Raw genomic sequence first — 15,216 nt, forward strand, 5'->3', positions numbered from 1 at the left:
TGAGGCCTGGGCTGGCCGTGTCCCCCATGCAGGGGCAGACCCCCTTGGCCAGGCTGGGGGTCAGTGCGGTGGGGCCAAGCATCCCTTAGGGAGCCGGACAAGGCCTGCTGTAACCAGCACCCCCAGCACACAGGCCCTGGTCTTGGGGGCAGGCTCCAGGCCAGCCAGCACCTGCTGCAAGGCTGGAAGCTGGGGCCCAAGCCGGGCTGCCAGGGAGGGGGCACTACACGCTTTGCTGGACACCCCACAGCAGGAGGCTGGGGGCTGGCGGCCCAGTGCAGGGTGCTGAAGCCGGGGGCTGGGCCCGGCTGGCCTGAGGCCTTGGAGTAGCCGGGGCCCGGCCGGGCAGGCTGGCACTGGGGAAGAGCGGGGTGGGTTGGGCCAGCGCGGCGGGGAGGGGAGGGGAGGAGCAGAGCCCAGCCCTGGGCAGAGTTAATTTCATTAGCAGCTCTGGGAGATGAACAATTAACGAGCTGCTCTGATGCCTTTAAGAGCTTAAGTGGGTGAGAAGCAAAGGCTGCTCCTCTGGGGGTGCCAGCTGCTGCCTCCCCCCAGCGCACCCGCTCCTGGTGCCAGCATGTGGCCCTCGAGGATGCGGTGGCGGGCAAGCCCCGGCCTGGCACAGCCCATGGACCAGAGCCCAGGGAGAGCCCGGGGCGGGGAGCACGGAGCCCCCTGCAAAGGGACCGGCTTTCCCCCCACTGCAGGTACAGCTGGCGAGGCAGATCCATACCCCCCCAGCCCAGTGCAGGGACCGTGGCTCAGCGGGCACCGGGCTGGACACTACAGTCCGTGCTGCCCACCAGAGGCAGGGCAGGGGCAAGTGGGTGGGAAGGCCCCGGAGCACCGCAGCCCAGAGCCCAGCACAGCCCAGTCCCGCCAAGCCAGGTGCCCCCAGGACGCCGGGATGGTCCTGGCTTGGCCTGGCCCGGAGCGGGCTCGGAAGGGCCCCTGCGCCCCCGTCCTGCCCGCCACCACAGCCACAGGTGGGGGGGCCCGGGCCACTGCCCAGCCCGTGCCCGCGGGCCGCATGGAGGAGCCAGGCTGGAGGCACGGAGGAGCTGGGCTGGGGCAGCCGCAGGCTTCACCCTGGTGTGAGCAAGCCAGCAGCCTCCCCGGGACTAGCTGCCAGGAGTCCTCCACCTTGGCCACGCACACGAGCCAGAGCGGTGCCCCCAGCTCCTGGGGCCCAGACAGACCCCCATGGGCTCCCTGGGCCTGGCCTCAGGGCCCCCGGGGCATGATGCAGGCCCAGCCGGGGGCCACGGCACCTCTGCCAAGGCAGGGGGTCCCTGCAGCAGCGCAAATCATCCCCCTGCACCCGCCTGTGTGGGCAGTGGCCCAGCACCGTGATACCCCCTCCTCTCTTGGCATCTCCTTGTTATTAGTAATGGCATTTGCATAAAAACAGGATGTTTTTGCCTCTCCCGGCTCCATCTGCTCCTGCTGGAGTCACTGGCGCCGCGCGTGAGCTCACCAGGGGTTGCTGGGGAGATGATGGTGAGCTCACGAGCTGGGGAGCCTGACTTCCCCAGGGAGGCGTGGCAGGCACGGGTGCCCCCTTCCCTGGCTAGGGTGAGGCCCTGAGCTCGCTGGAGGGCTGCGGGCTGCAGGGCCGGGAGGGCCAGGGCACCCTGAGGCCCCCTCCGCACTCCCGGTGTTCGCACCCACGGGCACGAGGCCGCCTTTCCACACGCCGCGGCTGCCGCGCTGGGCTGGCAGCGGGATTGCCGGGGAGGAGGCCGGATCTGCGCCACCCCCGCCACAGCCACGTGGCAGCTTGCCTTGGGCATGCGGCCCGTGGCGGGGCAGGGCCCAGACGGCTCGGGGAGGCACCGGGTCTGACTGGGGGTGCCGGCGGGCGGGACAGCTCACCTGCAGCCGCCTGCTCCCTGCCCGCGCGCGCGGCTCCGGCGCCAGGCAGGGGGGAGCCGCCCGCGGTGCCGCCTGCCCCAGCCCGGCACACGCCGGTCCTTGCGGCGGGGGGGGGAGGAGCGGCGGGGGAGGGGCGGGCACGCCATCTGCTCCTCCGCTGTTATGATGCCGATCCCTCCTGCCCGGGACGGGCTCCAGCTCCGGCGTCTGGTGCCGCCGTGATGGTGCCAGCGAAAACACGCCCGCTGGCCGCCGCCTCCGGGCAGGGCCCTGGCACCAGGCCCTGGGGGCAGTGGCTGGGGCAGGGCAGGGGTGCCATGGTGGCCCTGCCAGGGCCCAGCCCATGCAGCGCAGCAGGATCGGGCCATGTGGCGCTCAGGGCCGCACACGCCCCGACACCCAGGCTTGCTGCATCCAGGCGGCTTCAGGGCAGGGGCAGGGTCTCATCCGGCCCTGTGGCGGTGGGGCCGGGAAAGGCAGTGGGGCCTTCCCCGGTGCCAGCCCTCACCCAGCCTTTTCCACCCGGGTGCAAAGCACCCAGCCTCTCCCTGGGGCGGGGCGGGGGGCAGCCAGCCCCTGCCCCCCCAGCAGGTGCAGCTGGCCAGGCCAGGCCCGGCGTGGGGGCCGTGTCTCTCCAGCGCTGGCTGGAGCCTCCCCAGGCCCGGCTGCCAGGTGCCTTCACCCGGGAAGCGGCCTGCGCCTGCCTGGGCGCGCTGATGAGTTAATAGAGCCTAATTAATACAGATTGGGGAGATCACTTTCAATTTCTCTGGCTCTCCCTCTTGCAGAGGCGCAGGGGAGGGGGAGCGGAGCCAGCTCCAGCGGCTGGCGCAGCCAGGAGAGGGTCGGGGGATCCCCGAGGGGCAGCTGCACCCCCCGGACAGCAGGCCCCAGCTCAGGCATGATGTCCCCTGGCCAGAGCTGCAGCCGGGAGCTCTTGGATTCAAAGCTAACAGCAGCCCCACAACAGCTGTCGTCCCCACCAGCTCCGTCTCTGCCCATCGCGGCCCTGCTCCCAGTACAGCCCAGGGTTCAGGGGCTGGCCGGCAGGGTCTAGTCCTAGCCCAGCCTCTGGCTGCAGGGGAACGCGCACGGCTGGCAGTGCCCTACGGCTGCTCCCTCCCCTGCCAGCGCCCGGAGGCAGCAGGGCTTAGCGCCCGGATTAGCTTGATCCGCGCTGCGCCCGAGCCGCCGGAGCCGGGAGCGGCTGATCCTGCTGGAATCCCGCTAAGCGCCGCGCGCCTGGAGGGGATCAGGGAGTTTAGCAGCAGGATTACAGCAGCCCCCGAGCCCCCAGCCAGCCGGGGCCCCCATCGGGCTGGCGCTGCACGGACCTCTGCGCCAGGCCGGGCCTGCCCGGGGTGCTCGGGGCCGCAGATGCAGACCCAAGGGCCTGCTACCCAGCTGCAGCCTGCCGCCGCCGCCTTCCCCATGCCATGCTCGGGGCTCCCCGCTGTGCCCCACCACGGGCGTGGGGTGATGCAGCAGGCGGGGCACGTGGGGCTCAGCTGGGAGCAAGGTGGGAGGGCACCAGAGCCTGGCTGCCCGCTCCCTGACCATGGGCACTACCGGGGCGTGCGGGCACTGGGTTCGCATGCCCCCACTCCCCGACCAGAGCATGGCCTGAGGGGGCAGGGCAGCTGGGATGTGTCCCCGGGCACCGTAGGGCTCCACGCACTGGGTACACGGCTGATGCCCACCGGCCTGGATTAGCTGCGGTGGTCACGACAGGGCTGGGAGCGGGCAGGTGCGCGGTACAGACATGGATTATTGCTTGCGGTAATTAAGAGGGAATTAAAAATTAATTCCCTGCTTCGGCAGCAGCAAGGGCTGAGCGGAGGCTGTGTCTGTGCAGTGCCTGCCCAGGCTGCATTGGCCGGGGCAGGGGCAGGGGGAGGGGAAGGGGGGACCCAGCGGTGGCCAGCCGGCCAGTGGACAGGGGCCGAGGGTGGACCTGCCTCGCCACTGGGATGTGGGGCATGCAGACCCCCCAGCGCCCACGGCAGGCGCTGCTGGAGCCCTGCGTGCCGCTTGTTCCTGGTGATGCCAGAGCCTGGTGCTAGGCACACCCCAGGCACAGGACCCCACGCGGGGCTGTAAGGCATCACCCGGGGCCAGGCTGCCCCCACCTGCTCCGGGGTGGACACAGCTGCCCAAAGCTGGTTCCAGGCTCCTCTGGTGCCCACACGGCCCCTCACCGCCGCGCTCGGCCCAGACGCGCTCCAGCGCCCAGCCCCAGAAGCCAGGCCGAGTCCCACCTTGGGCCAGCGTCCGCGGCAGGCCCCGGGCACTGCTGACATGCGCCGAGTTGCAGAGTCTAGATGTCACGGGGCATGCACTGCCCAGAAAGCCGAGGCCAGGCCAGCCGGGCACCCCACGGAGCGCTGCCCGCACTGGTCCGCCCAGTGCCCCGTGCCGCCTGCGGAGACTCGTCCCTGCGCAGCGCCGGAGCCGGGACTCTGCTTGGCGCTTCCGTTTCCCAAACTCCCATCAAAATATTGAGAGAGGCGCTGGGGCTCATGTATAATGGATCAGCCCCATCCTTCCTCCTCATTAATTTGTGGTATTTAAGGAAGGAGAATATTAAACACCATTGTATTAGCAGAACTGCCGGCTGCCTAATTGAGTTACAAGCAGCGAAGGGTGCTGACTAATAAACAATGCATTATGCATGGAGCCGGTGAGCTAGCGATGCGTTAGCCCGCGTGCCTGCCCCGGCAGAGATGGAGCCGCTGGCCGGCCACCTCCCCCCGCGGTGGGGGGCAGTAGCAGGCCCCTGAGCTGCAGCCCAGCTCCATCAGGCCCTTTGTCTCCCCGCGCAGACTGCAGGCCCGCGGCCTTGAGCTTGCCAACCTGGAGGCTGGAGAGGGGCTGGACCAGGCCTGGGGGGCAGGGCAGTCGCACCTCTGCCTTTGCTGTGCCCCTGGATCCAGGCCCAAAGGGGCTGAGCAACTGAGACCTGCTGCCAGGAGAAGGAGCTGCTGTGGGCCTTGGCCAGGTGTGTGGGGTGCTTCACTGCCTGGAGCACGTGTGCCAGGGCACATGTGAGGCATGTTCATGGGAGGCAGGGATGCACACCTGGGCACACCTGCACCAGACCCTGGCACACACCTGCTCCTGGCCCAGGGGCTGCCCAGGACTGCTCTACAAGCCCATGGGCTGGCCAGATGCTCCCCTCCAGCCCGTGCCCCTCGGATGCGGCCTTGTTGCCTATGTCCAGGCACAACGAAGCCCTGCCCCTGCCCCTGCCCCTGCCTCTCCAGGCGTCAGCCAGCCGAGGCCACGCGGGGAGCAGAGCAGCTGCATGTGCCCGGGAGATTACGGAAATGCAAAGCAAATGAGCAGAGGCCATGGCCCCAGTGCTGATAAGAGGATTTGCACAATTAGCCCTTTGCAGGAGTAGATTAGCCACATTCAATGTGTGTGGGGGGAGAGTGCTATGAGGCCCCCAGCAAGTCCGGCTCCATGCTCGGCGCTGCTGAAAGCTAATTTGCTGCCGCCGTACTGGTAAACACCCAGCTGGAAAGGGGCCTGTGCCCGCGCCGGTGCCAGGCGGGTTGGCAAGGGCCATGTGAGAGCAGATGGGGCATGGGGGACTGCGGCCACGCAGAAGCAAAGCCACCAAGGTCCCTGCCTCCCTTGCCCTGGTGCCGGCACCCCCAGCCCAGCCCAGCGCTGCTCTGCCCAGCTCCACCGCCCCTTTCTGCTTGCCCAGTTTGCAACTTCCAGCCACGTGTGTGCTGCGCCCCGCGGCTGTCCCAGAAGGCTTTGAGCGCAGGCCTTGGCAGCCTGACTTACACAGCACCCCCCCCATGCACACGGCCGGGCCAAGCCCAGAGCAGCCCCCAGGCGGGTCCATGAGCCGGGTGGAGCAGGGGCCTCGGGGGCGGCCATGCCAGGACTGGGCCAAAGCTGCCGGAGGGGCAGGGTGGCGTGGGTGGGAGCATGGAGCTGAGCAGGGGTCAAGCCTCTGGGTGGTGGCTGATGCTCCCACACTGCGCCCAGGTGATAAGAGGCCAGCACCCAGCCTCCAGACCGAGCTATCCAGGGACACTCCCAGGCCAATGCAGGGACCCCCGGGCCAGGGTCCAGCGCTGCTCCACCTCCTGTCCCCGGGGGCCAGCGGGCCGTGACGGATGGCGCTGCCGCGCTGCCTGTCTGCGCCGATCGATGCCCGTGTCACCCTGCTGACGCTCTAGTTTTTCTGTATGTAAATCCATCAGGCCTGGAATTGCCGCACCCGCAGGCGGCAGCCGCTGCAGGCAGGGCGGCGGAGGCGGCTGGGGCACCGGCCTGTCCCCGCTGACGGACGGTCGGAGGCGTCGTGGAGCAGGCCCGGAGCAGGCGCTGTCGGGAGCGCGGCGCACTGGTGTCGCTCAGCACCAGGTCCCGGGGCAGGAGGCCGGGACACCTCCACGGCCCCGCCTGCATGGGCTCAGGGCAGGCCAGGGGGGCCATGTGCCGGGGCACGCGGGGCGCCCCGCGTCGGCAGCGGGATCCTCTGGGACGTGTCCCTGCCCGGGGGCTGCAGCAGCCCTGGGTGCTGGCAGGCACCCACGAGGCACGGTGGCTCTGGTTTGGGAGCAGGGGGCGGCTGGGGGCTCATGGCCCCATCAGACAGGAGCAGGGCCCGGCGCCCACAACGCCTGGCAGGGCCTCCCGGCCCCAGGGCACCGTGGGGCCGCGCCTGTCCGTCCGTCCGCGGGTCCTCGCGCTACTCCCGGCTACCTGGGTGGAGCTGGCCCCCTCCGGCCGCCTGGGGAGAGGAGCCAGGGCTCCGGAGCGGGGCCAGCACGGGCCCCTGCGCGTGACGGCCTCGTGCCCCGTCCGCAGCACGCGTGGTGCCAGGGGCTGTGGCTGCACCAGGCACCCGGGCCTGCCCCCGCCCAGGGAGCCCAGCCCCAGCCCCTCCAGGCGCCCCCGCCCCAGGGGCTGCCGGCCACGACGCCCGGCTCCTCCTGCTGGCCCAGCCCCCGCGCACGGGGAGGGGAAGGGGGCGCAGGGAGGAGGAGACCTCGCACCCCACGCGTGTCGGCAGGGCCCGCGGGGGGGCCGGCCCGCCACGCTCCGGGCACCGCGCCCTGGCCGGCCGCAGCGCGGGGATACGGCGGCGCCGGGGTCCCCGGGGTCCTCGTGCGAGCCGAGCCCGCAGCCCCCCGGGGGCAGGGGCAGCCGGGCCGGCCGCGGGGCTCGGCTCTGCGAGCGGCGGGAGGTGCCAGGGTCACGCATGGGAGTGGGCAGCGCGGGCGGAGGCGGGGCAGCGCCGTCCACGGGGGCCCGGGGGCGGACACGTCGGGCCCCGCGGGCAGGGCGTGCAGAGCGGGAGTCGCGGTCACCCGTGGGCCCGGGCCGGTCCAGGCTGAAGGGGGGAGCAGGGGGCACCCACGCGCCTCGCGGGGCACGAGGGGGAACGGGAGGGTCGGCGGCAAGCCCCACGCCGCGCACGCGTCCCCGGGGCAGCCGCCTGCGGGGGGCACCCACGCGCGGCGAGACGCCGCCGCTGCAGCCGGGAGCTGGGCCGGGGGCTCTGCCAGGCGCCAGCCCCAGCGCCGGGCCGCCGGGGGGGCACGGCCGCGATCCCCCGCGTCCTTCCACGCGCGGGGCCCGAGGCGGCCGCCCGGCCGTGCCACGGACCCGCAGTGACACCTGGTGACGGCAGCCGGGACGGCGCCAGCATTTCCCTTCGCCCCTGGGGTGGCGGGGCCCGGACCCGGCTCCGCACCGAGCCCCCGGGGGGGCACCGGGGCCCGGCCAGCCCCGCCGGCAGCCAGGGCCGCTCGGGCAGCCTGCGGCCCCGCTCAGGCCCAGAGCCGGGGGGCTGGCAGGGAGCGGCAGTGGTCGCAGCCCGTCCCAGCCCAGCCGGAGGCAGGGCAGCCCGGCCAAGCCCCACGTCCACCCTTGGAGCAAAACCGCGCACGACCCCTGGCCCCAGGGAAAGCAGGGGGCTATGGCGGCCACGCTCCTGCTGCCAAAATGGTGTCAGGTACCCGGGAGAGAGCCCATGGGAAGGATCGCGCCCCTGCGAGACGAAGGCAAAGCCTGCCCCCAGCTGCCCCGGCCAGCGGGCAAAATCCCTGGCCCTCCCTAGGGCACCTGGTGTAGACGTGAGCCGGGCCCCGGCAAGAGCCTTGCACAGCCCCATCCCCCAGGCCTGGTTCACCCTCTCCCCCGTGCTGCTGGGCAAGGGGAAACCCTGAGGCTTTTTTTTTTTTCTGTTTTTTTGCACCGGTCCTGGAAGCACTGCAATACCAGGTCAATGCATGGAGTGGATGGAGCACGCTCCGCTTCCACCACCCAACACCGAAAAGAATCTGCTCAATGTAGACCTCCTATGGAGGACATATCAGAGACAATTACCCTGGGAAAACCACCTTCCAGATCATGGTGTCTCCCCTGACAGGTAAGTAAGAAACCCTGAGGCCTGTAACAAACAGCAGGAGGAACAGGTCCCTTCCCGGCCGGCCCGCCCGGCCCTGTGGCAGGACCCAGCCAGCGCCAGGCCCACGACCGGGGAAGGGCAGCTCGCCCCTGCCCTGGCATCTACCTGCAGTTTCTCCCCCCGAGATCCACCCAAAACCGACTCGGGGCTCCGAAGACTGCGTGACATCCCCACCTCGGCACCTTTTCCCTGCTCTAGCAGGCCCAGCACCAGCAGCTGCTCCCCCTAGGACTTGCTTTCCAAGCGCTGGCACCTTGGCTGCTGCCCCCAAGAGCCGCCGAGCTGCCACGGGCAGGATCTGACCCCCGGTCGCCCTTGCCCGGGCCCCGCGGCTCAGCCGCAGCAGGGGGGCTGAGCCGGCTTTCCCTCCCCCTCTCGCCCTGCAGCCTCCAGCGGCGCGGGCGCGGGCGCGGGCGCGGGCAGGGCTGACGCAGGGGCCGCCCCCCTCGCTCCTGTGCTCGGCCGTGACCGACGCCCCTTTCCGCCCAGCACGCGCGAGCGTGGCTGCGCTCTCAGCTTCCGCCGCGCCCCTGAAGGCGAGGGGGGAGAAAAGCTTCCCCGGGCCCCTCTCCACGGCCCCGTCCTGTTTACGAGGCGGGGCCAGACCGCGGGCCGTGCTGCGGCCGGCCCCGGCCCCGTGGGGAGCAGAGGCACCATCAGCCGCTGCCTCCTGCCCCGGAGGCTCGTGCCGGCGCAGCCCACAGCTGCCTCGCCGTGCAGCAGGTTGCAGGCTGAACGGGGGCTGCGGCCCACCAGCGTCCTTGCACCCGGGAGCGGAGCGCGCCCGGCCCCGGGCGCTACCCGGACGGGGCAAGCAGGGCCACTGCCCCGTTGCTAATCCAGCCTTAGCTCTGCCCTCAGCATCAGGGAAGGGGCAGGGCCAGACCGGGCTGCTGCGGGAGTAAGGGATGAAGCTCTCCTTTCCCGAACCCGAGCCTGCAACCACCAGGGGAGGGGCAGCAGGAGCCTGGGGGGCACAGCAGGACTGGGGCCAAGGGGCCCCGAGCCGCACGGGGCAGCCCGGGGCTGGGGCACTGCACCAGAGCGCCGCCCCCGCACCCCCAAGAGGCTGCAGCACAGAGCCCCCCACCCCCCGGTGCTGGATGGGCTGCAGCTGCTGTGCCAGCAGCCTGGGCCGAGCAAAGCTGATGCACCTGGGCGGGGGGGGGGGGAAGCAGGGCAGCTCCCCCGGCCCCGGCCCAGCTGCAGCCGCGCACCAGGGCCCAGAGCGCAGCACGGCGGGGGCAGGGGGGGGCTTCCCCGCCCCAGAAGCTTGCTGGGTTGCCCGTTGTGTACGGGAGCTCCTGCCCCTGCCGCACAGCCCCGGGGCAGGCTAGCGCATCGTGCACCCCTGCCCCGGCCCAGACACGGTCAGGGCAGCCCCGGCCCCCCCCACCCCCGCCGCAGAGAGGACAGAGCCGGTGCTGGCTGCAGTGCTTTCATTGGGGCGGCCCAGCCTCACACCACGAACTTGTTCTTGGTGAGGGAGCCGCTCTTGGTCGCCGTGTCCGCGTGGGCCTGGTAGCCGATGACGACCTTGGAGGAGAGGCCCAGGCGCTCCTTGTACACGCGCCTGCGGGGGGGCAGAGCAGCACGCTCAGGCCTCCTGCCAGCCCCCCGCCCGCCACCCCTGGCCCGGGGCAGCCCCCCGCCCCACGGCAGCCCAGCCTGCCCTACCCGATGTGGGTGACGCCCTCTCGGTCCTCGGCCTCGCAGGTCCACACCGCGATCTTGTCGCCCTTGGCGCGGATGTTGATGACAGCGCCGCAGACCTCGGCGCTGTACTCGCCGAATGACTCCCCGATGAGGCACAGCAGCTGCGGGGCCGGCGTTACGGGGGGCCAGGGCACAGCGCCGCCCGGACAGGGCCAGACGCCACGCTCCAGCGCCCCAGGGGCGAGGACGGGCAGGGAGCCTGCAGTGCCCCCCGGGACTGGGGGGCTCCAGCTCCGCGCCGCTCGGGGGGGCAGGCCCGGGGGGAGCAGGGCTGGGCGCACTCACCGTCTCCAGCCAGAAGTGATCCAGCTCGGTGTGCCGCTGCTGCTTGGCCAGCGTGATGAGCCAGCGCCCGCCGCACTTGTTCCGGTTGTCCTCCCACATGGGCTCGATCCCATCCTGGGGGCGCAGCCATCACCAGGAGCAGCCCCCCCCCCGCCGCTGGCAGACACCCGCCACCACCCCCGGATGGCAAGCGCCACGCCCGCGGCTCCCCGCTCTGCTCCCTTGCAGCCCTGCCGCAGTGCCTGGGGGGGCCCGGCCGCAGCCCAGCTGCCCTCTTCCCCCCAGGCCTCACCTTGAAGAGGGAGTAGTCGCAGCCTGACGTCAGCTTGCTGGCCAGCTGGATGTGGCTGTACAGCCTGCACGGGCAAGGGGAGCCGCTGGGGCTGGGGCAGGACCTCGGGACCCCCGTGTGCCCCCCTCCCACAAGGGCAACCCCGGGCTGCAGGGGGCCCGGGCCGAGGCAGCACCACAGCGTCCCCCACCCCCCAGAGCAAGGGGCCAGGGGCACCAGCCCTGCTGGCACCAGGGGCTGTGCCTGGACTGCCGCCCCCCAGCACGGTGTTGCCTGTGGTCATGGCACCAGCCCTGCCTGCCGCCTGTCCCACGGGCGCCAGGAAGGGAGCGCCAGCCCAGGGCGGGGGGGGGGGGGCTGCGGCCTGGCCCCGGCCCGCGCTCACGCCCAGAAGTCCTCGACGGTGCTGAACTTGGTGACGAGGCGCAGGTTGGCCTGCCACGTCTTGCTCTTGTCGTTCTTGAAGAACCACAGCGCCCACCTGGGTGCAGGAGACGGTCAGCGCCGCGCCCGCCCCGCGGCCCCAGGCCTGGGGGGTGGGGGCTGACCCCTGGGGCAGGGGCTGGACCAGCGCTACCTGTGCTGCAGCGGGTGCTTCCCCGGGGGCGCAGCCACCAGCACGGCTCTCTGGGCCCTGCGCCGCCGCGGTGCCGCTCCCTGCGGCTGGGCCAGCGCAGCCCCCTGCTACGGGAGCGGGGCATCAGGGCAGGGTCCGCAGGCCCCCGCTGCCCCGGGCCGGGCAGCGCACGAGGGGCGCACGCCGCCCATCCCCTCGAGCAGCTCCGGGGCCCGCTCCGGCCCGACTCACCGCCCCGGCTGCGGCTCCCGCCGCTGCCATCTTCCCGCCCGCGCCCGACCCACCCCCGCGGGCGCCTTTTATGCGGGCCCGGCCCCGGGCTCTTAAAGGGCCCCGGTGCGGGGCTGCGGGGCATGGCGGGGGCGGCCCGCGGCGCGGGGATGGGCGCGCCGAGCCCGGCGCGGGGGGCGGCTGCATCCGGGGCGCGGGGGGCGGGCGCGGTGCGCGGTGATGAAATCCGCCGCCGGCCCCGCATAGGGCGCCGCAATCCGCGGGCTGCTCCATGGCAGAGCCGCGCTGAGCCCCGCACCGCCCCGCACCCGGCCCCGGCCCCGCACCCGCCCCGCCCGGCCCGGCCCGGCATGCGCTGAGCGCCCGCGGCCCCTCTCCAGCTACCGCACCGCAGGTCAGGGCCGGCGGGTGCGGGCGAGGCGGTCCCGGCCCCCCCGCGTCTCAAGGGCGCGCAGTCCTCCGGCGCGGCCCCTGCCCGGAGGGGACGCGGACGCGGGCGGCTGCGGGGAGCTCCGCGGCCCCGACGATGCCCCGCAGCCCCGGCGCGGCCTGAAGCCATCTTGCCCCGCGCGTGTCCCGCAGAGCCAGCGCCGCCATGGACGTGTTCATGAAGGGCTTGTCCAAGGCCAAGGAGGGGGTGGTGGCCGCCGCCGAGAAGACCAAGCAGGGGGTGGCCGAGGCGGCCGAGAAGACCAAGGAGGGCGTCCTCTACGTGGGTAAGGCGGTGCGGGCGCGGTGCGGGGGTCGCGGCGCCGCCCCCCCCCGCCGGCAGGTGCGGGCCCGGGGATGCAGCCGCACCGGCACCGGGCTCCAGCCGAGCAAGGGGCCGGGGCCGGGGCCGGGGTGAGGGGAGCGGAGCTCTGTGCTCAGGCCGCTCCCGGATGCTGCCCCCTCCCCAGCCCTGCAGCCCCCCGCCCCCAGGCGCTGCCGGGCCTGTCCCTGCCCTGCGGAGCTTGGCGCTGCCCGCGTCCCGCACCAGGCCAGGGCAAGGACACTGCCGCTTGGTCCCAGAGGGCCCGGCCCCATCCTGCCCTGGAGCAGATCTGCCGCTGGGGGCTGTAGACGAGCAGCCCCCACCAAGCTGCTGCCCCCTGCCCAGCCCCCACCCTGCATTCAGCCCCACTGCGATGTCTCCCTTCTTGCTCGGGCCCCCCGGGGCGAGGGGTCCCTGCGAGCAGGGGCAGGGGAGCCCCGCGGCCTGGTGCCTGGGACTGCCCCACGCAGAGCTGCTGGCAGGGGTGCGACCAGAGGGTGGGGCTGAGTCCGCTTTGCACCCCTGCTCCCCGCTTCATTTCGCTGCCTTGCCCAGGCCAGCCCCGCTGCTCGGTGCCCCAGGCCCAGGCCCAGGCCCAGGCCCAGCTCTGAGCCCCTTCAGGCGTCGCGTGTTCAGGGGCAGGGACACGGCTGCTCCCTGTCCCGCTGCCGGGCTCCTGCCCATTCCTCGTCTGCCAAGTGGGCGAGGTGCACCGACGGGGAGCAGGGGTGCAGGTTGGGAGCGAGGGGCACCAGCAAGCTTCATGGTGCATACTCACGCTCTGGCTGCAGAGCCGTGGGCCCCCAGTCCAGCCCTGTCCGTCATGGGGCCCTGCCTGGTGCCAGCCGGGCGGCTTGGCCCTTCTCACCGTGCTCCTTTCCTCTCTGCCCTCAGGAAGCAAGACTCAAGGCGTGGTGCAGGGCGTCACCTCAGGTACCCGCCGCCCCCCCCGCTGCGGGCCCCGTGCCCGGGGAAGCCGCGCTAACGAGATCAGAGGCCACCGGGGCCTTGATGCCACCAAAGCCCCTTGCACAGCGGAGCAAAGGATCCAGCTGTCCCCAGGCTGCAAGGAGGGGGGGCACTGGGTTGGCCTGATGGGGTGGGGGGGAGACTTGCTGCTACCCCACGGGGGCTGAGGGCCCTGATGCCCGTGGGGGGGGCAGCGATGGGTGCAGGGTGATGCGGTGTGCCTTGCAGTGGCCGAGAAGACCAAGGAGCAGGCCTCCCAGCTGGGCGGCGCCGTCTTCTCAGGGGCCGGCAACATCGCGGCCGCCACCGGGCTGGTCAAGAAGGAGGAGTTCCCCACTGACCTCAAGGTGAGCGCTGGACGCCCACGACTCCCCCTGCTCTGCCCAGGGGCTGCCGCGTGTGCCCCCCCGGGCAGGCGGGGAGCGCTGCTGCAGGGTCCCTGCCCCACGGCTGCTGCGTGCCCCCCCCCCACAAGGCCACGGGTGTGCACGTGTGCGTGTGATGGGGCGGCGGTGGCCAGGTGTGCGTGCGCAGGGGACCCGACAGCTGCGGGCTCCACGGCACGGGGGGAGGGAGCTGGACCATGCTGAGCCGCTCGCTTCCAGCTTATCCCAAAATAGCAACAGCTCAGAAATGAGGCCACGGCTGCTGCCAGCCAGCCAGCGCTGCGTGTGCATGTGTGTGCACGCGTGTGTGCGTGCGTGCACGCGGGGGCAGGCTGCCTGCCCCCCCATGACCTGCGCCAGCTGTGCCGTGCCAGGCCGGGAGCCCCCAGGGGTTGGGGCCTGGAGCATCCTGCTGCTGCCTCGGGAATCACCCTGCACTGGAGACCCTGGGTAGAGACCGTGACTCCCGCCAGAGGGAGGTGAGGCCCCCCCATCCCCAGTCTGAGCAAGGGTCAAATCCCTTCCTGCCCCCAGTGCAGCATTGGTTTGAGCCTGGGCACAGGGGCAAGACCCTCCAGCCAGGCCCCTGCGGGGTTGGTCCCAGCAGGAGCATTGGCGCAGCCAGGCCCCAGCCTGGGCTGCAACCAGCGCCCGGCACTGCTGAGGAAGGGGGAAACCCTGACACCAGGAGGGGCAAATACCCCTTCCCAGCCCCGGGACACATCGGACCTCTGCACTCCTGGCAAGGCGGGAGGGGAGAGTGGGGCACCAGCACAGAGGAGCTGGACCCGCCTGGCGCATGTGCCCCGAGGCCCAGCCCCCAACCTGGCCCAGGGGTGCGGGACACTGAGCAGGGGGGCATGAGCCGGGGCTGACGGCGTGGCCCATCCTTGCAGCCGGAGGAGGTGGCGCAGGAGGCTGTGGAGGAGCCGCTGATCGAGCCCCTGCTGGAGCCAGAGGGCGAGAGCTACGAGGAGCCACCACAGGTGAGACAATCGTCCCCCTGGGTGGGAGGCAGAGGGGTCCCCAGGACCAGCCCCTCCCCTCGCCCCGCGTGGCCCGACTCGGGGCCTGTGCCAGCTGCATGCCTGCCAGGCGAGACCAGGGGACAAGGCCGAGCGACCCCGAGGCTGCTCTGGCTCGCGCAGGGCTGCGCTCACGGCCTGCTCCCGCCGCAGGAGGACTACCAGGAGTACGAGCCCGAGGCGTAGCGGCTGCAGCCCTGACTCTTCCACCAGCAGCACAAGACCCAAGCCGCCCGCCCCCCGCAGTGCCGGGGCCAGCGGGCAGTGGAGCCCCGTCCCCTCATCCCTCACAAGTTCTTCCTCCGGTCCGGCCCCAGGGACCTGGCCGCGTCCATGTCTCCATGTCGTGTTGTGTAGCGTGCCCGGAGCCCCCCCCGCTGCCCGCGTGACCGGGCGTGTGCGCCCCGTGTCCCTCCCGGGGCTGCCCACCCTGTGCCCACGTGTGTACTGCCCACCCATCCCGCTGTACATTGGCCTGCACGTGCCTCGGCCCCCTGCCCCCCCTTTCCACTCCCACGCTCTGTGTTGTGACCGTGGCATGGACGTGCCCCCCGCCGTCGCCGTGTGTGTCGTGTGCCGCGGGCGGCTGCCAGTGACACAGCCGCCCCGTGTCCGTGAATAAAGACAACTCCTGTCTGTAGCTGCCGCCTCTGGCATCTCTGGGCTG

At 72.1% G+C, this 15,216-nt stretch overlaps 2 protein-coding genes and 1 non-coding gene across 6 annotated transcripts; 1 reads left to right on the forward strand and 2 right to left on the reverse strand.

Annotated features, from left to right (window-relative positions):
- Window positions 1-8,090: 8,090 nt before the first annotated feature.
- Window positions 8,091-8,279, reverse strand: LOC149856052 (U2 spliceosomal RNA). The gene has a single exon (XR_016438410.1). It is a non-coding gene; the product is annotated as a U2 spliceosomal RNA (small nuclear RNA).
- A 1,465-nt stretch (window positions 8,280-9,744) lies between these two features.
- EIF4E1B (eukaryotic translation initiation factor 4E family member 1B) lies at window positions 9,745-11,999 on the reverse strand. Of its 4 annotated transcripts, none has more exons than XM_090065311.1 (7): window positions 11,416-11,688; window positions 11,185-11,288; window positions 10,993-11,088; window positions 10,608-10,671; window positions 10,316-10,429; window positions 9,992-10,131; window positions 9,745-9,887 (listed from the first exon to the last, which is right to left on the reverse strand). In XM_090065311.1, exons 1-7 carry the CDS (start codon window positions 11,686-11,688, stop codon window positions 9,773-9,775), a joined length of 906 nt encoding a protein of 301 aa, XP_089921437.1. In that variant the 3' UTR covers window positions 9,745-9,772. The 4 variants fall into 4 exon arrangements, with proteins under 4 accessions (XP_089921437.1, XP_089921436.1, XP_089921435.1 ...); XM_090065310.1 differs by having other exon boundaries at window positions 11,185-11,291; XM_090065309.1 differs by lacking the exons at window positions 9,745-9,887; window positions 9,992-10,131; window positions 10,316-10,429 and having other exon boundaries at window positions 10,613-11,088; window positions 11,469-11,999.
- A 4-nt stretch (window positions 12,000-12,003) lies between these two features.
- On the forward strand, window positions 12,004-15,189 carry SNCB (synuclein beta). Its single transcript, XM_090065313.1, has 5 exons — window positions 12,004-12,131; window positions 13,064-13,102; window positions 13,367-13,485; window positions 14,421-14,510; window positions 14,703-15,189. The coding sequence occupies exons 1-5, from the start codon at window positions 12,011-12,013 to the stop codon at window positions 14,733-14,735; spliced, it is 402 nt and encodes a 133-aa protein (XP_089921439.1). The 5' UTR covers window positions 12,004-12,010; the 3' UTR covers window positions 14,736-15,189.
- The last annotated feature ends 27 nt before the right edge of the window (window positions 15,190-15,216 follow it).

Source organism: Crocodylus siamensis, chromosome 10 (assembly GCF_052110815.1).
Source record: "Crocodylus siamensis isolate JL-2025a chromosome 10, ASM5211081v1, whole genome shotgun sequence".
Classification (NCBI taxonomy): Eukaryota; Metazoa; Chordata; order Crocodylia; family Crocodylidae; genus Crocodylus; species Crocodylus siamensis.